The 19,796-nt window shown below is 52.8% G+C and overlaps 6 protein-coding genes across 6 annotated transcripts; 3 read left to right on the top strand and 3 right to left on the bottom strand.

Annotated features, from left to right (window-relative positions):
* Nucleotides 1-422: 422 nt before the first annotated feature.
* On the bottom strand, nt 423-2,843 carry BDP81DRAFT_180113 (uncharacterized protein). Its single transcript, XM_060582267.1, has 2 exons — nt 1,831-2,843; nt 423-1,770 (listed from the first exon to the last, which is right to left on the bottom strand). The coding sequence occupies exons 1-2, from the start codon at nt 2,681-2,683 to the stop codon at nt 593-595; spliced, it is 2,031 nt and encodes a 676-aa protein (XP_060448206.1). The 5' UTR covers nt 2,684-2,843; the 3' UTR covers nt 423-592.
* A 4,433-nt stretch (nt 2,844-7,276) lies between these two features.
* Nucleotides 7,277-8,206, top strand: BDP81DRAFT_421387 (uncharacterized protein). The gene has a single exon (XM_060589916.1). The coding sequence runs from the start codon at nt 7,550-7,552 to the stop codon at nt 8,027-8,029; it is 480 nt and encodes a 159-aa protein (XP_060448205.1). The 5' UTR covers nt 7,277-7,549; the 3' UTR covers nt 8,030-8,206.
* Nucleotides 8,207-9,047: 841 nt separating this feature from the next.
* On the top strand, nt 9,048-9,553 carry BDP81DRAFT_421386 (uncharacterized protein). The gene has a single exon (XM_060589915.1). It carries the CDS (start codon nt 9,098-9,100, stop codon nt 9,251-9,253), a length of 156 nt encoding a protein of 51 aa, XP_060448204.1. The 5' UTR covers nt 9,048-9,097; the 3' UTR covers nt 9,254-9,553.
* A 4,495-nt stretch (nt 9,554-14,048) lies between these two features.
* Nucleotides 14,049-14,386, bottom strand: BDP81DRAFT_313429 (histone-fold-containing protein; the record flags this gene model as incomplete). The annotated part of the gene is made up of 2 exons (XM_060583889.1): nt 14,049-14,212; nt 14,272-14,386. Coding segments are annotated over 2 exons (279 nt in total), but the record flags the coding sequence as incomplete, so codon positions are not given.
* A 2,019-nt stretch (nt 14,387-16,405) lies between these two features.
* Nucleotides 16,406-16,935, top strand: BDP81DRAFT_391676 (histone-fold-containing protein; the record flags this gene model as incomplete). Its single annotated transcript, XM_060587575.1, has 3 exons — nt 16,406-16,424; nt 16,486-16,679; nt 16,738-16,935. 3 exons carry the CDS (start codon nt 16,406-16,408, stop codon nt 16,933-16,935), a joined length of 411 nt encoding a protein of 136 aa, XP_060448202.1.
* A 1,254-nt stretch (nt 16,936-18,189) lies between these two features.
* On the bottom strand, nt 18,190-19,560 carry BDP81DRAFT_391675 (pre-mRNA processing factor 3; the record flags this gene model as incomplete). The annotated part of the gene is made up of 1 exon (XM_060587574.1): nt 18,190-19,560. The coding sequence occupies one exon, from the start codon at nt 19,558-19,560 to the stop codon at nt 18,190-18,192; it is 1,371 nt and encodes a 456-aa protein (XP_060448201.1).
* Nucleotides 19,561-19,796: the final 236 nt, after the last annotated feature.

Here is a 19,796-nt window from a genome sequence, read left to right as displayed (position 1 = left end):
GTGGTAGGTATGTAGGCGAAATAGCGTCATGATCACCCAGCCTCCGGTTCTCGTCCCATCAATTCCCAATTCGATGGACGCCGGCGGAGGTGGATGATGGTGCCAAGACTCATGATGATGTCGTTGAGTGGAGTCGGGGTAAGTCGCACGACGTCTGGCCGCACGGATCCGATATGATTTGGGAGTAGAAGTGACGTCACTACGGGTCATATGGATCGTCAGGGTCGTTGTGCACAGACCATGTGATGTCATGTTGCACGACCCTTACTGCACCATTGAGGACCCTGAATTCCCACCCTTGTCGACTTGCCCAATCGCCCCACATGATTCATTCCCCCATTTCGGAGATGATTCGCGCTCTTGACGTCGACTGGGCTCATGGTCGTAGCGCACGAGGATGAATGAATGTAGCTTCCCCAGCTACCTGTGATTTCTTCAGGCGATTGTACCAGTGTGGCAGTATGCCGCGGGGTAACCTTCATCCGAGCTGTGCCAGATTGCCGGTGTGGGTAGACGATGGTCCGTGTAATAGAGACCAATGTATGATGAGCCTTGAGTAAATGTTCAGATTTGGTTGCAAGTAGCAGCGTATCTAAACATTGTGCCCACGGCGGCGATGCTTGCCTGGGAATTCGACATCGGGATGGCAGACTCGGTAGTGTCGCGTGAGCGCATCGGCACGACTGAACGTCTTTTCCTCGGTGCAAAGATTGCAGCGCACCTTCTGCTTGCGCGCGTTGTGAATAGTATCCTCGTGCCGAGTCAAATCGTACGGGCGTGAAAAGATTGTGTGGCACGGTTTGCCAGTGCTAGGGTTGATACGATCGCAACGGTGAGGACCCGCTTGGCTGTTGAGAATGCTGTCGGGGGATGTATCAACCGCCTCGGGTCTTCTGGGCCCCCCAATACCTTGAGTCTGTCGGTGCCCCTCTCGCTTGTGCTTTTGGAGAAGTGCAGGAGTTTCGAATCGCATCGTGCAGCCGTGGTAGGTACATGTGTAAGTGCCGCCGTCTGCAGTAGCACCAGCAGGCTTGGCCATGGATGTCCCGTGTGAGGTCGAAGTCACTTCCGATCCCACAGTGCTGGACTCAGCAGAGCTGAGTCGAGGAATCTGCTCATGAGATTGACGCGGATGGGCAATGAATGGGTATTGTTGGGGGATGTGGACGGCGGTCTGAAGCTGGGCAGGCATGTAAGGGAAAGCTGTCCCGTTCTGCATGGCAGACCTAGCAAAATTGGCCTGCTGGTCCTGGCTAGCAACTGCCTTGGCAATATCCTCAAAATCGACCGTTTCCTGGGACGGGAACAGTGAGAATGATGATTCAGCATCACCGTCGTGGAATTCCAGCATTGCGTCCTTTGGCGAGATTGTTTTCGGAGTCTCAGGCTCTGACTTCACAGCCATTTGCTGTCTCATGATCTGTGCGTCATGTTCCGCCTTCTTCTGTTCCCGAATCTGGTGGGCCGAGTTGAACCGTAGACGAGAGGCTTGGACACCTTGCCCGAAGTCGTGGTTGGGCATGGGTGCCAATGGTGACCCTTGACGGAATGGCGAGCGATCGCGCGAGACACTAGATACTGGCGACTGTGCGGCGCTGAGGTGCTGATTGTTTGCAGCACTCAGTCGTTGAGCGAACACATCGTTGCTAGGCGATACGGCCATCTGATTCTGTGCTGGGGCTGCCGAAGTAATGGTGAAGTTGGGACTGTACAGCTCATCATTGTAGATGTCTGTCATGGTACGGTCTAGCTTGGGAACATTGCTGAACACTGCGTCGTAAAATCCAGGTAAGCCTATATTCAATAGAATGTGAGGAGGGCATTGCTTACCAGCTTTCCGCCGCCTATCATCTTCGTGGTCGAGATGTGATGGTGTTGCGGGTGAGTCTCCGGCAATGGAACTTGCCACAGAGTTTGGGTGTGATCTGCTGCCAGCCATAGAAAGTTCAGGCGCAGGTAGTAACCCGCGGTCAGAGCGCGGTCGTTGAACGTTCATAGCTGAGGCGTAGCCAGCCATGTCCGAAGAAATGTTTTGCAATCCGTTGTAGTTGGGGTACATATTGTCGTGAGACACCGTCATTGACTTATTAGACAGTTGGTAAAAAGCATTGCTGTCGTGGGCCTGCATGTCGTATAGTCCGTCGGGTGTCGAGTCTGTGACTGCGATCTGGGGATTTAATGTGCTGTGGTTGAAGGGTGAGGCGGGACCAGCTGAACCGAGGGAAGACAAAGATGACTCCCGCTGATGGGATAGTCGACCAACGGTCTTGGAAGCGTATTGATTCCCGAGTGCCCACGCGTCTGACTGCATTAGGTTATACTGGCGGTTATAGTTCAGGGCAGAATCGTCGAGTGCTGAGGTGGTTGTCGCTGATCGTCTTGGGACGGCCAAGTGGGATGTGTCGTGACTCGTAAGATTGGCCGAGGTGTTCCCTAGAGAATAATGGGAAGAAAGAAAAGATTGAGTCGACAGCGGAGACGAGGAAATGCTCGAGGAAGTGAGATCGTGCGCAGCGTCGTCAAAGGAAGCGTCGAGGTCGAAGTCGAAGTCGATCGACTGAGGGTAAAATTGCTGTGATTGTGTTTGATACTGGTGGTGTAGGTTGGAGTGATGGGGATCGAACTGCTGCTGTTGCTGATGTTGCTGAGTAGATTGTGAAGTAGTGGGTCGGGTCAACAGCATGGTGTTGTAGTTGAGAAGTTCAGATGTTTTGTAGGTGTGATGGTGTGAGATGTAAAGCGAGTGGCAAACGATGGAGGGACGATGACTTATAAAGATGGAAAGACTAGAGAGGCAGCGGGTTGGTTGCACTACGTAGGGGACTTGCAATGAGGTAGGTAGGTAGCCAGGTACGTACTCGAAGTGGGCTGTGGGGCTTAGGTAGAAGAAACAGGGTGTGCGGTAAGGTAGCGCGTTGTGGGTACGTACCGTTTCTCGCAACGCGGACGATGGGCGGAGGTACCGGCAGGGGGACCCGAGGCTTGGACAAGTTGTGCTGGCGCTCCCGGGGATGGGATCAGTGTGGTATGTAGAGGAGGGTTACAGGGGGTCTTGGGATCGGGACTGGGGGAGACCAGCTTAAGGTCTGGATGCAGGAAGGGAAGGGCCCGGAAGGGGGGATATTACTGGGAGAAATTTTTCAGGTGTGTGGGATGATGACCAAGTCGACCAAAAGCGTGCGGTATGAAGTCCTTGATTTTTTTTTTCTCTCGATCCCATTTGCTGGAAGGTCGAGGAATCCTCAAGACCGACAACGGCCCACCCGGTGTTTTTGAGTTTTTGTGTCTGTTAAGCAGCCCAGTGAGCAAGCAGTTGCTTGAACAATGCACTTGCAATGTGATGCGCATAAGGTAAGCAGAAAGCGCGAGAAAAGCTCGCCTACTGCTGCCCTCGACATCTTTCCCTCTTCGACATCCGTACTGGGTGACTATTCGCTACCTTTCCATTCCGATCCACATCATGTGAGCAGCGCACGGAGGAGTAGAAGGCAGCAAAGGAAGTGCGCCGAGGTCTACTACCTATTGATCCGGAGTTAAGGCAGAAAAACCCAGCGGGATGATGTTACTGAAATGGCCGCAGGTGGACGGAACAGCAAGTCCTCAACAACGGACTCCTGAACAGCTGACGCGGATGCAAACTGAGTCACATGACGGAAAGAGAGATCGAGAACGGCCATGGCCCAGTGCGTTGTGTACCTACGCAGCAGTAGGGCGGAGTACGCGGAAAGCGAGCATGGCCGTGGGCCATAGACAAATAATTTACAATCCAGAATAATAAGGTAGCGTGCGGTGGTGCAAAGTGACGAGGGCTTGCTCGAAGCCTCTAGAAGTTCCTTCAGTTCAGCGGTCATTGTCGTTCACCAATACATTATCCGCAGCAGCAGGCAGCCTTAGTAACGCAGGTCAATTGAATTTGACAGCTTGGACCCTCCGCTCAACAAATGATGAGTGAGCATACTAAGAAAGCAGGTTGGTCATGAACTTATGACACCTACGCACTGTGGGTTGAGCGAGACGGACAAGGCGGGAAGATGCGAGCGCGGGAGATAGCACGGAAGTAATCCGAGGAATCTTGCTCTCTTTCCATAGCACCTCCAGCTTGAGATACCGGTAGTGGAAATGGAACCAGAGGCAGACAGGAAACACACAGGACTTGGCAGGGTGCTCGGCTAGGCTTGCGCTTGATGCTGCGCTGCGCGGGTGGTTGCACTCAAAGGGTCATGAGAAGCAGCGATCAAGACGTAGGTGGACTCCATTCCGGCGACGGAACGACATCGATAATCCCGTCGAGGGCTGGTGGAGTGACGTAGGGCGGAAGGTCGGACCACTCAGGTCTCATAGCTCGCCGCCATAGTGCAAGACCCGGTTCCCATCCACCTATCCTGCACGGATATTTCAGAGAATGTGCCGGAGAACTTAGAAGCTTACCTCACAGGCTTACACTACGCAGTACCTCCCACATTTGGTCGTCGCTTCCCGTGGTGCAGAACCTAATACTGTGTCACTGGAAGGAAAATGGAATGGATTGATGGGGTGGTGGGCCCACTCGATGACATGCCGGAACGCACACAAGCACACCTTTACCACGTTACAACTTATGTAGACAAACCTACCAGAATCCCACGGTCCCCCCGATGATGGCACATGGATGCATCTTATTCTTCGACCGACACGGGCCATCCGTCACCTTGCTTGCAGGCTTCATCTCTCACCGGCGATTGATCGTCAGCGACCATCTCCTTGTTCAAAATGACCGACAGAAGGTGGGGAGAATTGATATCGAAATCTCCAGTTCCAGGCTCCGTTTCCAAGTATGCATATCCGTAGTCCATACAGAGTAAACAGATATGTTCTGACCTTTCTGTGATAACCCAGACTGTACACGGTAGACACTGATATCATGCAACGTCAATGACCACTATCCAAGATTCTGGCCTGCGTGCCTGCTAGCGAGAAATATCGTCCAAGAACCCACAGAGTATCCGTATCGCAGCTCCATTAGTTACCCGGCCATGCCAGCGTGCCGGCCTGGCGGGCAAACGCCGATGGTAGATGGTGGGTGGAGCGCTCCAGGGAAGAGTGAGGGGGACGAAGATCGCTTCCATGCTCGCTGCACCGGTCGCTTCTACCATGCCATGGCCCCACGAATGCTGCATGTTTTGAAGGGTCCTGTCGGGCTGGATGTTCATGTGGGTGTGATGGAAGTGTTTGGTCGACGCGGGCAGACAGGGAACAGGGGTTCGTGCGAAAATGCCATGACCTGAAAATGCAATGATGCAGGCACCCGAAAGGGAGGGGGAAAAAGGTTCTTAGAAATTCACTTCGGCGAAGCCTCGGAGGACGGGAGGGGGATTTCGCTCGTGCCCCGCGGTCCAAAGGGGAGAACCCCGGGCAGCGAGGCCGCGAGAGAGAGAGAAAAAAGCGAGATCGCTTTCACTTCTGACAGGGGTGCTGCTTTTCATTGGTCGAAGGCTTGTGGCTCAGCCACACAGCCACATCGCGGTTGCGCTCAACAGTCCGTTTCGTTCAAGCCGAGAGAAGCCACCCAATCACACAATGTGTCAAGGTGTCAGTCCAGTTACCCGCAGGAGCTGGCGCTTTCTAATTATGCAGTGCATCTCCCTCGGCCTCGTGGTTGTCGTCTGCAGGTACGGATACACGCCATCGAACAACGTAGCGAAGAATATAATCTATGTATCTATAGCACGAATTCCCGATTGGTCCCCCCTGTCATCGCCTTCTCCCATTCGTGCCGTTCCTACGCACTTCAATGGCCTTATGGGACATCTGTGGAGATAAGCAAATAATCACATAGGTAAGGTACGGACACCATACCGGTATGTGTGTTACTTCAGTGCCATGCCCAATGACCAGAGACGTCTTTCTCATCGGCATGTTGACTAAGATATTTTGTCGATGACAAATGATCGCAACGTTTCATAACCAGAGGCTACCCGTACGTACCTTGGGTTTCTTCAGAATGATGTCAGGTCCCGTGATCTTTCTGTCTTGCTTATCTAATCGGACTCGCAATTCACCTGCCCAGCTGTTGTCGTGTGGCTGGTGGTTGGCTCCCTCTTCGCTTTGCATGGCACGCATCGGCTTCTGCTAAACTAAGCATATCCAAACCTAACCAAACCTTACCATACAGATACCCTTGAGTCTGGATAGAATCCGAAAGCCACTTAGAGTTTGCGGCCAACGTCACACAGTAACAATAGGCAGGGTTCTTGAATTGTCCTTGTCACCCAGCGATGAATTCGTCGCCCACGCGTTCTAACCTACCTTTTACTTACGTATGCCTCACTACCTACAAATTCGCAAGACGTTTGCTCACTGTATTTCCTCACGATACTTCATCTAATAGGGCTCAGACGCGTCTGCACTATCAAGAACCCTGTTCATCACTATGAACGGCGCGGTCCATCTGATACCGAGCATCTGGTAACGGTGCGAGGTATTCACAAGTCACCCAGCATGGCAATTAGTGGCGGGGTGATATTGACAGGCGGCAAGCCGCAGCTTGCAAACCGAGAGAGATGTGGCGCAGTGCTATTAGCTGCTATTCCTGACGACCACTTTCGGTCATCATTCCGCTCCACTACCCACCCATTTTATACGTCCCCGCGTTCTCGGTTTATAGCCGAAATGGCACGAAATGGCACTTGGTACGGAGTATGTACGCATAGTCGACGCTTGATAATAACTTACATAGTGATAGGTTGGGCATGTTTGCTCTCAATTCGTGACTCATGCATGCATTTGTCTGTGTGATGTGGCTTAACCAGGAGGAGCAAGACAGGTCACCCATGGCCGGTGGTCCCCTTTGAGCATTCTGTAGGTGCCGAGGTATGATCCAGCCACACATGCCAATCTCCATTGTGGCTTGCCTATCTGCACGTCGGGTCCCGACCGAGCGGGTTTCCTCGGATAACCACCACTGTGACTGTCCGCACTTCTCACCCAGGCACAGGCACAGGGTGCCAGGCTGCCCAGGACCGCGGGAACAAACTCGCTTTTTCAGGCTTGAGTCGGAGCGTTGGACTGAGGCCTGGCTTCGCGCGCGCGCGGCGCCGGAGAGCCGGGGCTGTGAATGCCACGAATCAGTCACGCTGGTAATGCCAGCTGACAGATGAGTTTGCTCAATGACTCCTCTTAGCAGCCGCAGCCGCAGCCGCAGCCGCGCCAGCTCTAGGTGTAATGGATGTTGATTCCCAGCTGCCAAGGAAGTGACTCGGACGAGACCCTCTTCATCGCAATCGGTAACGACGCTGATATTGACTCTTTTTTTTCCGTTGTCAGCTGAGGAGGCATCGTATTCCACTCGTATCAAGCTTCACATGACACTTTTGTGCTACGCATTGCCAGCTCGCGTCTATTGCAGCTACTATCATGTTCAGCACCGCCGTACGGTGTAAGGAAAGGTGCCCGCCCCACACGGGTCCATGAAGACCTAGAGTGGTCTCGACCGCCGTTCCGTCGGCCGTAGGGTGGGCTCAACCCGTCCGTCGGCCGGTCCAGCCGTTTGAACAACCATTCTCGGGCTCAAATGCATGAACACGGTCCTGTGCGTGAGTGCCCCAAAAGCTTAAGCATAACCAGAAGATACGGATCGCAAAGGAAGCGGTCTGTGAGAATGGTTGCATTCATGGTTATTCGCACTGAAGAAACCTCGAGAACTAGCATTCCCTGTAGCCCCCGGGGTACGTTCGTAAAGCTCCATTCCATTGTAATAACTGAACTTTGTCGCATTACCAGAGGAGGAATCTCGGCTCTCCTCAGCTTTCCTTCGGATAGATACGTGCGCGTCCCTCACCGCATAGCCCGGGCCCGTTATGTCGGGAAGGAGGGGACGAGCGAACATGACAAAGTGGCTGATCGATCACTCTTGAAAATGACCTTCATTCTGCGTTGTCAAAAACAAGATGATACTGACTCATCCGCAAAGCTGATGAAAGCTTACGTTGAAGAGCGGATGCGCATGGGATACGCCGAGCTAAATCCGCCAGATCGCAAGTTGCATCTTTGAGATTTATCCACAGCCAAACTATGAGATTACGTGCACGGCGTGAGGAGTGTAGAGTCAAACTAAAACAAGGCGTACGGGAAACGAATAAGCATGAGAGAGAAAAGTTGACCGATGCAGAGATTGACGCCGATGCCGCGATGGCCGAAAAGCGATGTTGCCGATGCCGACTGTCAGTGAGACATGACAGGCTGTGCGGTTGGAACCGTTGAGTTGACCCTGCAGGGCTGGCAAGCTGCATGCAGGCTTACAGCAAGATGCGGGATGAGAAAAATTCTCGATCATTTCTGGCATGCAGCCAAGTGTGTGTGGTCTGGTCCAGTCTTCGGCTTCTCCATGTCTAATGTTTTCTCTGTCAGTCAGGGATATTCAGCCCTCGTTTACCCGCCCGCCTCAGGTCACCCCAATACCCAAAGGTGGAACGGATAGGTTCCGTAGCTTTTCAGGCTGGCTTTTTTCACCCTCTCGCGCGCTGTGAATGCAAGGGTTGGAAAGAACGCAGGATTGGGCCATTGCTTGTTGGTATCTGTACACAAAATAGATACCAATCTGGCCGGGAAGGACCTATGCCATCGATCTGTCATAGGTGAAGGTACGTAACACTGTGGGCAAAGCAATGCAGATATTCGAGAGTGTGGCTGAAGCCGACACAGTGATCGGAGCTAAGCCACAACCATGTGCCGAAACCTTTGACAGCAGCTGTTGGGCAGTGTCGGAACTGCCACCCCACCACCCGAGAGTATCCGTACCTCACTCAGCTCACGTATCCGTACGAAGTTCTCCGTACTCCGTACTCACCCACACCTCGCTGTGTCACTGTGTGGCCGTGCTTACAAATGAACCTCTAGTGGGTCCGTTGGACAAGACCCGTGTACCCGTCGACCCAACGCTGCACGCATCGGTGGCTCCGGCACGTAGCTTCCACCATCTCGGGGCCTCCCACCCTCCCAGATCGTGCGGAACATCAGAACCACTATTCACGAATACGATAAGGAATCCAAGTTCTTTTTCCGCACTTTCTTGCGGCACCTACGTGCAACCCGCAGTTTGTCTCCGGCTCCGACGAGGCCCATGCTTGGTCATTGGTACCTTATTGAAACACCATTACTTCGCAACCGTCCTTCTTCCGCTACTATTGTGCTTCGTGACCGACGGCGCAGTCCGGCATATCCGCTGAGGTGCTGTGTAGCTCCGTTGGGCCAGGCCCGGGGCCGAGCATTCGGGTAGACTAGCTTCACTTTACATAGAACAAAATTTAAACGTGCGAAACACAGCGTAACGTTTACATCTGTTCAGCGTCCATTACTTGGCAGAGTCCAAGACCCATCCCGTCTGCACTCCACTGAGTAATGCCCGGTTGCATGGACCACGAAACATGACTGTGTCGTACATTAAGGAATTATTAACAGATGCTGACTATGGATATGTGGAAGGTGACTCGCACACTCGGTGACTCGGTACGTCTGAAAACTTGAGTGCGTGAGTGCCCAACGAGGGGGAGGACTGGCAACTGGGAGGCCAGTAAAGGGAAAAAATCAGTCCAGCGTGCATGTGTCGTCGGCATGCACAAAACAGGGCAGGTGGCAAAAAAAAAAAAAAAAAAAAGAAAGCGGAGGTTCACCCAACCACGCATCAGTTGGATCGACTGCCGTCCAGAGATTGGAAAGACAAAGTGCAAGATCTCCATGGCCGGCGCAGATCCATGCCTTCCCAGGCGGCCGGGTTCCGTTCCGTGGAGAAGTCGACTCAGGGTCCTGTCGGACTTCTAAATTTAGTGGGTTCCGTGGCTGCCCACCGCCAGTGACAGCACTCAGGACTCACCTTCCCTCGGCTTGTGCGCTCGCGATGCTGCGCTAGTGCCCATCCAAGTTGGCCCCAGCGGTCCAGGAAGACCCTGATTGTCCGCGGGAGGGCTTGAAGGATCTGCAACAAAGTCAGCCGGCATTTACCGGCCCCATCGACTTTTGCGTCTTGCTTTCCGCTGCTTCTCAACTTTTCCATCTTGCGCGGCCGGCACCATCCGAAGTAATGCCTGTACCTCGTACACATGGCCCAGTAATCCGTCCACCTCGGGCTAGTTTTGCTATGTCGGGTTAACCTGACCTCCACTGAAGATGACTGTCCAAACCTGCCTTACGACAACATCGCCCATCCTCAAGACCAGCTCACATTTATCGCCATCGAACCAATTCCGGCACCTCGGATACCACCTCCCTCCCGACCCCCGAATTCCCAACTCCACATCCCGGGCTGCCTCCCCTCTCGCACTGGCCAGAAACATGTTAAGCTTTTGGCTTAGCTTCCGTCTCCCGTTTGCATCATGTTCAGCCACACAAGTGTCCTCGACGAGATGTGGCATATGCATACCTACTGACTGGTCTGTAGCTAAGATAGCCAACGAGATAAGGCGGATGTCCCGCTGTCTTACTCGCCTAGATCTATCATGATGATCGCCGTAGTCGTTTGCTTCCCTCTATCGCCAGGGTGCCTAAACATTGGTTGGGTCTAAGCCTCAGCCTCGGTCTCGTGGTGAGCTGGACTTCCCAGTGGCGCCCGTCTCGCTCCATTACTTCCATGCGAACCAGATGTCTCGGTAAGATGCGACTTGTCGGCAGCTTGGTTCGTCGAACTCGGACTTCTCGGTTCTTGCCACGCATACGTCTTCTCTCTGAGGTTGCTGCCGCGCACGCTCGTGACTCATCTACCCCGGACTGGAAAACTAGGGAGGGAGTCACGGGCAGTCATCCTACAACCTTGCCTCGGCGAAAGTGAAGATGATATTGGGGCTATATACGGGAGCGACAAAGTCGACGGCGGAAATGTCCCAGTTGTGACATACCGAGTACGAGTGACGAGACGCCGTGATGCCCCCAACTTCGTTGCTCTATTTGGCCGACCCAATTGTAGACAGCTTCCAGCTTTCTGGGACTATGTCTCGCCTGCCGTAGAAGATTCGTCCCGGGAAATGGGTGACAAGATGGTCCGCCGCTCAACACGCCCTTGGTTACTACCTACTTCTACCTTCGCCGACGTCGCTGTTGCTGCTCAACCTAGCCGGTGCCCTTGGTATACTCTCTTACTGGTGTAACCCAATAAGTCCAGGAAGGCATATGCAGTACTGAGGACTGAGGTGATGGGAGAGGAGGTCGTTTATGTATATGTTGGGCGGCGGGTGGTCGTATCGCCCACTTTGCCAGGTATCGTGCATGTTCCATCCAAGTGCCCATGACACAGTCCGACTGCACGATGTGAACACATCATTCTCAGATGGTTCTGGGCGCTCCCAAGTTAGTCTTACTCAATGACTTCCACTATCTCCGGGTCGATCGGGGTCGGATATCCAAGGCTCAGCATAACATTTGGCTATTCATACAATGACACAGTGGTGGGCTATGAAGTCCTGCGAGTGGTCGTTTATTGGCGAACGTGACTTCTGGGAAGCTCCGAGCACATTCGTGACGAGTATGTGTGATGGAGGACGAGGGACATCGCAGTTGAAGGAGGAGACGGTCGCCTGGTTGATCTAGTCAGACCGCATCCCGTTCTATCAAGGTGTGATCTAGTAAGCCGAATGATAGCTGGGCTCTGTCAGGGCATCAGACCACTTGGGTGAGATATATGCGATATTGACCTGACCTCGGCCCTTGTTCTATTATGTCTCGTTCTAACATGATTTCATTTGGTCAGGAAACTCCCATCTGGCCGTGTAATCGAAGTGTATTCGGTCAAGGTCTTGACAAGGTGGTTTTCAACGTGGCCAGGTATCATTCATTGCCCCCGTGCAAGATATTCGATCAAACAGAGCACCACCACCACATCTCATATTATAACAAGGACTGGATTTGCGCTTGATCTTCACATCGAGTCGATGAAATGTCTGGGGAAGGCCGTGCCGACTATTGGACGATACCCTCTTCGTTACCTATCCACGGCGCAGTAGACTGATTGATTGCTGGTAGAATGGTATTTCTTTCTACCTCTCACTCCATACGACATGCTGTCAGATCCAACGTACGCCTGTTGATTCCTCTGGCCTGACTATCTCGTTGCCCGGTGCTTGCGCTGATCTACTTTACATCAAGTAGAAAGGTAGCTGGTTTGAAGTAGCATGCGGCTCTTTCCAGCTGCGTTCGTTCAACCTGTCGACATTATCGACGGGCCACACTTATCTCCACACCATAGAGTTCCTTTTAATATGGGCTTCTCAGCAGTTTAGGGGGTTCGGGGATTGGGGATAGGTCATTTGGCGGTGCCACGGAACGCGGTGGTGATCCACCGACGACGATGCGCATGTCCGCATCCTGTGAATCACGATTCCGTCCCACATCTCTGACCGCATGCCACTGCAAGATTCTGAGAAGACCCAGACATCTAAGCAGTTGTGCTCCCTTTATGTTCCGAGGTTGGCATCGAGGTAGGCTGGTCGTGTGCCTTGCGTAATGGCAAGGCGCGTGCTCCTCGCCGTCGCAGAATGTTCGGAGTTTGGGGTGAGGCCGAGACGACACTGCCCTCTGATGTTAGGAGACATTGGAAGCAGATTATTCGTGTCTCTTTTTGTTCCCTTCTGCTTCGTGAAGGCCTTCCAGCCTGTGACTCCTTCATGTGACGGATCTTGCCGCTGGGTCAAGTTGCTGAAATACATCTAGGCCACCTGACGGGCTGGCCAACTCTGTAGATTGAACACCGAGCCTCACTCACCATAGTTCTGACTTCTCTGGATATCATTGACTTTGGTCGTGGTTGGGTTCTTTACGAACGCCTGTGTTGAGTCCTTCTGCAATGATCCTTTGGGGCCCAGCTTGAACGTCATACAGCTCTTTGGATCATGCGACATCAATGTACGTGATGATTGGTTGTTGTTTTTTACTTGTATGATGTGTTTCATGATCCGATCGATTATTTTCTGTCAAATTTGACCAATTTGATGGGGTGTTGTTGATGTGTTGTAATTTTTTTGGCTATTAATTATGCTTTATCTGTTTCAAAAACAAGTGATGATCTAGAGAAATAATCCACCAACATGAGTTGTGACCATGACACGTCCCAAGACAAGCAAAAATGCAATACAAAAGACACCAGTTGAATCCCTCAAATTTACAATAAAGAGAAGGTATAAGATGTAGGTTCAGGTGGCGCGAGTCTTGCCAGCTCGACGGTGCATTTGGCCTCACCGAGAACTCGGCGGCTAGCCACAAACCCCAGAGCGACGAAGATGGACCACAACAAGGAAGACCTCACGATGATTAAAGAAGCACCGAAAGTATGCAGTCATGGTGATTTCACTAAGAGTCAGATACACGAAACTCGGTCATGTTGGGTGGCGGCGTCATAGTGCACACGGGTCGAGATACGGAACTGCAAGACAATAGGACTATGACTACCAGGAAAAGACATCACCACGCGCATACAGTAGGGAACACTGACGGGAGGGTAGCCACTTCTCACTGGCAAATAACAGATTCAAGCCATTCAATGATAAATAAGTCAACAATACGATGCAATAAAGATAGAGCAAGATCCCTACACCGGAGCCCACCCTAGCGAAGACAGTGACCGACGAGGCTATTTATCATAGTAGCAGCACGCGTTCAACAGCATTCTGGACGAACGACATCAAAGGTACAACACGACACGCAGCATCCAACGACGCGTAATCCATACAGGATACCGCGCGACGGCAGACGGACGACGGGACAGACAGACGACAGCCAGTAGACACGGCGGAGAGCAAACAGGAAGACATAGACGCGAAACACATCATTCACTGCGACATAGCAAAAGGGAACCGAGAAAATTTGATCAAAACGTGCCTCGGCGAGGGATTATGTCTCAAGCCAACCAAGCCATCCGTATAGAACCCCATTTCCCGTATGGTACAGTAGAACACCAAAAACCAGCCAAACCCATGATCATTCGTGACAAAACACTCCACTCCCAAAGTCCGCATGGGCCACCGCGTCGTGGGGTGGATCCGCGTTATGGCCCAAGAAAGATTCGTAACAGACATGCAGAAACAAGACGCTTAACCACCGAAACCGTAGAGGGTGCGGCCTTGGCGCTTCAACGCGTAGACAACGTCGAGGGAGGTGACGGTCTTGCGCTTTGCGTGCTCAGTGTAGGTGACGGCATCACGAATGACACCCTCGAGGAAGGACTTAAGGACACCACGGGTCTCCTCGTAGATCACTAGAGAAATTGCGTGTTAGTCACCTGCGAGCGGAGGCGGGGTTGGGACTAGAACGTACTGGCAGAAATACGCTTGACACCACCACGACGAGCGAGACGACGGATAGCAGGCTTGGTGATACCCTGAATGTTGTCACGCAAAATCTTGCGGTGACGCTTGGCACCGCCCTTGCCGAGACCCTTTCCGCCCTTGCCGCCTGATCACGTCAAGTTAGTATACCAGGAAAGATAGAAGTACGATGTGGAATCGGCACTTACGTCCAGTCATTGCGGATAGTGATGAAGTTGAAGTGGTTTAAGGTTGGGGTATGATGAGGCTCTTCCGAGAGAATAGCTTGTGAGGTTGTTTTGGCAGAGATAACGTGGGGCTGAATAACGAGAGGGAACACGATTGTAGACGCGCAGAGGGGGGCGGGCATTTATATCAAGTGTCCGTGGGCCAAGTCTGATTCGGGATCAGCCAGAGAAAAGCGGATACGTCCATCACGCTGGATCACACCCTGTCGCGACGCGAGGCGAAATATAAAAAAACAACTCCAGGAAGGCACAACTGCACAGACCACATTCGCTTTCCCGGTACCTCATCAATCTCAGCTAATTCCCCATTGGAGCAGCAGTGCTGCAGGAGCCAAGATAGGTAGATGGATACAATTAAATGCGGCCAACCAGAAAGCGTCCCTTGTCTGTCTCTGCTCCCCTTTCCCCCTTCCTCGCCTTGAGGTTCACCGTGTCAGACTTTGGGCGCGTGCCATTACAACCGCGTTTCCGGCTTCGGTTCCATCTGTAAAGTGCAAACGCTAACAAGTAACCCTCCGGTTGTTCCACTCGAGTGCAAGGGAACGGATCTGTCACCGGCAGTCACCGGCGTGGCAGGCAATCATTGCTTTCAGGTTCGATGCCAACAACCTACTGACCGTAAAAGAAGGTGACTGGCCAGTGACCTCTCGAACTGTGTACTCCATCGGCAATCGTCTTTGGCATCAGCTGACACTAAAAATGCCTCGAAAGGGTGTTTCGACTCTCGAGTCTCTTGACTGACCGACCAGTGACCACAGGCGCTCTCCCCTTTCGTCGCGCGCTTGAGTCATCTAGTTAAAAACGAGCAACCTGAATTCAGTCCTGGCTTCAGGTCCAGGCCAAGTTGTCGCTGCATCCACTGCCCCATCCACCCATCCCCAGGCTCCAGCCATGGTGAGAAACCGTCTCACTGAACCTCCACCCGCCAGTCGCGTAAAGATTCACGATATCGCGTCACGCCCAGTGTCCCGTAGACCCCATGCAGAAAATTGAAGGCCCGAGAGATATGCATCTTCTGCAGAGAGATAATTTGGATTGGCGAGTGGTCACTCATGTCAATATGCATCGGGAGCACGCTGGACGGGTAGGTGGAATACATCAAGGTATACATGTAGACCTTTGTTAATTGTTCTCGTATTCCATGCCAAAAAGCCTTTGAGTACACTGGCTGAACCCGAAAATAAATGACGGCACTCTTAGTACCAGCTGGTCTCACGCGCTTTGCTTCCCAAGTTCGTTCCAACGCGTAAAGCGGTCGAGCATTGGAGCCGGTACCTTACGTAGCTTTTGCCCATCCCGCATTTAGATGGAAATTTCCGCAGACGGGGTGAACACTAGGCTGAATCTTTGATGGGCTGCGGGCATAGTCTAAAGGTATGCCGCATATGCAGTACCTGCCTTACCTATGACCACAGTGGGCCCTTGGGAGCCGCTGAATGCTGGGAACGTATCTGGCCCCCTGCCGGGTGTTTGAGAGAAAAAGATGGGGTGGCGTCACACTTGCTGCAAGATTTCTGGCCAATCAAAAATGAACCAACTATCCGTTTTGACAACAAAGCGCAAAAAACCCACCCAAATGCACCTGCCTTGCAAAGCAATCGCGCCTGCTAAAACGGCATTTTTCCAAAAAAGAACCCACGCTGCCACGCTTACACCTGGCACTTCCCCTCCACCCGAACAAAAACCAGGAAGGTGCGCACAGGCCACTTTCCTTTTGGCGCACAATCACTCCCCTCTGCACGCGTTCCGTCTCCCTACCTATTTATTCCCCTCCACCCGTCACCCACTCCTCATCCTTCTCTTCTACATCCACTCACAACACATCCACATCAACCAACGGGTACACCATCACACCAAACAAACCCATCAACACCATCATCACACACAACAGCAGCAATGGCCCGCACTAAGCAGAGTAAGCCTTCATCTTTTGCGACATCTCCAGCCAGACTTTTTTACTGACTTTACTTCTACAGCCGCCCGTAAGTCCACTGGTGGCAAGGCTCCCCGCAAGCAGCTCGCCTCCAAGGCCGCCCGCAAGAGCGCCCCCTCCACCGGAGGTGTCAAGAAGCCTCACCGCTACAAGCCTGGTACCGTCGCTCTTCGTGAGATCCGTCGCTACCAGAAGTCCACTGAGCTTCTGATCCGCAAGCTTCCCTTCCAACGTCTGGTAAGTTGCCAATCCTGCAGTGTCGCCACATCGATCGCATCACTAACATCTATCACAGGTTCGTGAGATCGCCCAGGACTTCAAGTCCGATCTCCGCTTCCAGTCCTCCGCCATCGGTGCTCTCCAGGAGTCCGTCGAGTCTTACCTCGTCTCTCTCTTCGAGGACACCAACCTGTGCGCCATCCACGCCAAGCGTGTCACCATCCAGTCCAAGGACATCCAGCTCGCCCGCCGCCTTCGCGGTGAGCGCAACTAAGCGGCTGTCTTTTGATTTTCTCTTTTCACATGGGTGGCTCATGACTCGCGCGTTTGGGAATGCTTGACGAAGGGACCGTCTTGGTTTTGGGGGTAATCTGGCGTTTAACGATGCGTTCTTCAGAATAACGCAAGGGTTGTACATTAAACAAGCAGTAAAGGATGACTGCATGCAATGGCAAACATTATGAACTACTTTATCGTGCCTCCATCGCGAATGTGAAATCCGTGACAATAGTAGCCCAATACCGGTGATCGCAACACGCGGTCTTATCCGGACACGCCCTCGCCACTACGCGTCCGACGCGGGTCGCAAGACCGGTGACAACAAAGCCTCGGGTCGCGACGCGCATAAAGTGTTTGAAGGCAGTCAACGAAAGCCCCATTGTTACGCCATGGTGTCTCAGACGAGAAATCGTTGTTCAAGGCGGTCAGTCGTAACTAACAATAGGATGGATGCTGGCGAAGTTTCCATACACGTATCTTTTCCCGACCGAATCATCATCTATGCTTTGTCCCAAAGCAAAGCGCATCATAGTTGTCCAGCTATCAATTACATATAAATCTCCTGATTGCTGTCTCGCCTCTGCCGCCTTGGGCGATGCTGCTTATCGGAGCCGAGAAGAAGGACCAAAGCACCGTGTACGCGACTGAGACAAAAGCAAGCCGCTCAGACTCGAGGTCATGCCGGCAAGATCTCATTCCTTGATGCGATCGCACTTTCACCGCGCGCGAAGCAGGCTGCTCTCGCACGTGTAGAGCTGCGGACATGACGAGGCCGTTGCGTTCCATGCCGGCAGACGACGGCCAGGGCTGTCTCCGTCCGCTGTTCGGGGCCCCGGCTGAGCTGACTCAGACGGCGCATCCAACATCGGAGTCATATCTAGGCACCGCCCATTGGTACTTTGCAATAGCCTTAGAGGCGCTTTAGATTGATCGAGCAGGGCGTAGCTCTCTGGGCCGAAAGAACGGGACAGGAACTCCAACCACTCTTGAATGCATGTTGTATGAGGAAGAACTACTTGTCCATGATGGGGTTTCGAGTACGGTCGACCGGTAACCAAGTCATTCGCAAGCGTAATAACAAGTTAATAACAACCAACATGGTCCATAGTGAGATCAACATTGAGTGAAAATGAGCCAGAACGTATTAGCTGTCCATTATGAGCTGCAGGTCTAAACGGAAAAGTTAACACTGCCTGGTATTCTATTAATTTGCGACTATCTTTCACTGATTACTGGCGAGGTTTTCTTGTTACATGTTCTTCGCGACGGCCCAAAAGTTGTCCATCTTGGCTCGGGCCAACGCGTCCCTGGCCTCGGCATCAGATTCGCAGACCTTGTTTCCCCACTTGCGATATGCCCTCGCCTTCTCTTCGCCCTCAAACACCAGCTTACATTCGTTGTGGGACATGTCCTTCAGATCGCCGCTCTCGTTTTCCGCCACCAGCCACTCGCGAACCTGTTGTTGGGTCTTGCCCTCTCGCGATGGTGTATTCTCAGTCCAGTCAATCCGCTCAAGCATGAGCTTCTTGTATTTGCGTATACTGTGCTCGCCACCCTCAACAATGACGAGATTCATTCTTGGGTGCATGACACAAATCCCCGTGAGAGCATACTGTTCGGCGTTCTTCTGGATCTTGAATCTATGCTGGCCGTTGGCGAGACTATCAATCTTGAATACCAAGATATGGATACCCTTGGCGGCATCCTTTTCTTGGTTTGTAGCAAGTTTGCCGTGTTTCTCTTCCTTTGTGAGCTTGCGTTCTTCGTTGGCCTCCAAGTGGTTCTGCTGGCGTTCGGCGATCTGCTTGTTGACGAGGTTTTCCACGGCCGTTGGATCCTTCACTGCAGAATCTGCGTAAACACGCATCATGTTGCTCTTCTTGACTTTGGGGGGTGGAGCTGGCACCAGCCCAAGTCTGATCTTTGCCTGTTGCTCCTTGAGTTCGGCCATTCTTCTCTGCCTCCTGGTTTTGGCCATTTCTTTCGGTGTCAGGTACATCGGCTTCAGGGCTGGCGTATTTTTCTCTTGCGGCGGCTCCAACGCAACGGGGTGCTGTACGTATTCCGTGATGATGGTGTCTTCTTTGATCTTGAGCTTGGACTCGTCGTCGATACAGTCGTATGAGGTTCCGTCGACCAGCCCACCGTCGAACCATTCTATGTCTGGAGGAGCTTCGACGACAAGGTTCTTCTCCATCTCCAACTCATCTTCGATGCCGGCTTTCCTAGTTTGTGCCGCAATTCGCTTCTTCATCTCCTCGAGCGCGGCTTGTCGCCGCAGGGCCGCGGCTTGCTGGATGAACTTGCCCTTGGCGTGGAAGTTTAGCGGCCGCGCCTGACGTTGTCTTCCACTTGAGGGCTGTGCTGCCTGCTGGTCGTTGAAATAAGGGTTGGACAGCGGCGCATCGCGGCCTCGTCCAGAAGCATCTGGGGCTTTGAATCCAGTCGAGAACTTCGAGTCGGAGTGCGGTCGACTGCCCGATGGCTTTCCATCGTTGAGTCTAGCTGGCGCCTTTGTCTGACCAAGGCTCTCGAGGACTGGATGTAACCCGACGTTAAGGCCTCCTTTAGCCTTAGAGACGCCGACTGCCGCTGCAACTCTTGCTTTGAGCGCAGCCATCTTATCGGCGGCTGATTCAGGTTTCGAGACCCGGGAGTTGGGATCATGACGAGGCCCAAGGCCTATCGAATCTGATTGCCGATCCATTGCGACGAGACTGATGTGCTGCCACTTCCAGACGACTGATGGTAGAAACTAAATTGTGGGATGTATGTGTTTCCGGAGACACACGTGCTTCGTCGAGAGGATGTCGGGAAAACCTGGGCGCTCTGTCGCTGAGCCGATCGTCGTCGCGG

The sequence above is a fragment of the Colletotrichum phormii genome (assembly GCF_030913505.1).
Source record: "Colletotrichum phormii strain CBS 102054 chromosome Unknown BDP81scaffold_5, whole genome shotgun sequence".
NCBI classification, from domain to species: Eukaryota; Fungi; Ascomycota; class Sordariomycetes; order Glomerellales; family Glomerellaceae; genus Colletotrichum; species Colletotrichum phormii.
Note: the sequence above shows the minus strand (reverse complement) of the source record. Positions and strands in the feature narration are given on the sequence as shown.

Excerpts from the sequence above, each read along its gene's own strand:
- BDP81DRAFT_180113 (XM_060582267.1), bottom strand. The coding sequence starts at position 2,683 with ATGCTGTTGACCCGACCCACTACTTCACAATCTACTCAGCAACATCAG. Across the intron at positions 1,771-1,830 it reads TGATAGGCGGCGGAAAGCTG|TGTTCAGCAATGTTCCCAAG; the intron begins GTAAGCAATGCC and ends TTTACGACGCAG.
- BDP81DRAFT_421387 (XM_060589916.1), top strand. The coding sequence starts at position 7,550 with ATGCATGAACACGGTCCTGTGCGTGAGTGCCCCAAAAGCTTAAGCATA.
- BDP81DRAFT_421386 (XM_060589915.1), top strand. The coding sequence starts at position 9,098 with ATGCTTGGTCATTGGTACCTTATTGAAACACCATTACTTCGCAACCGT.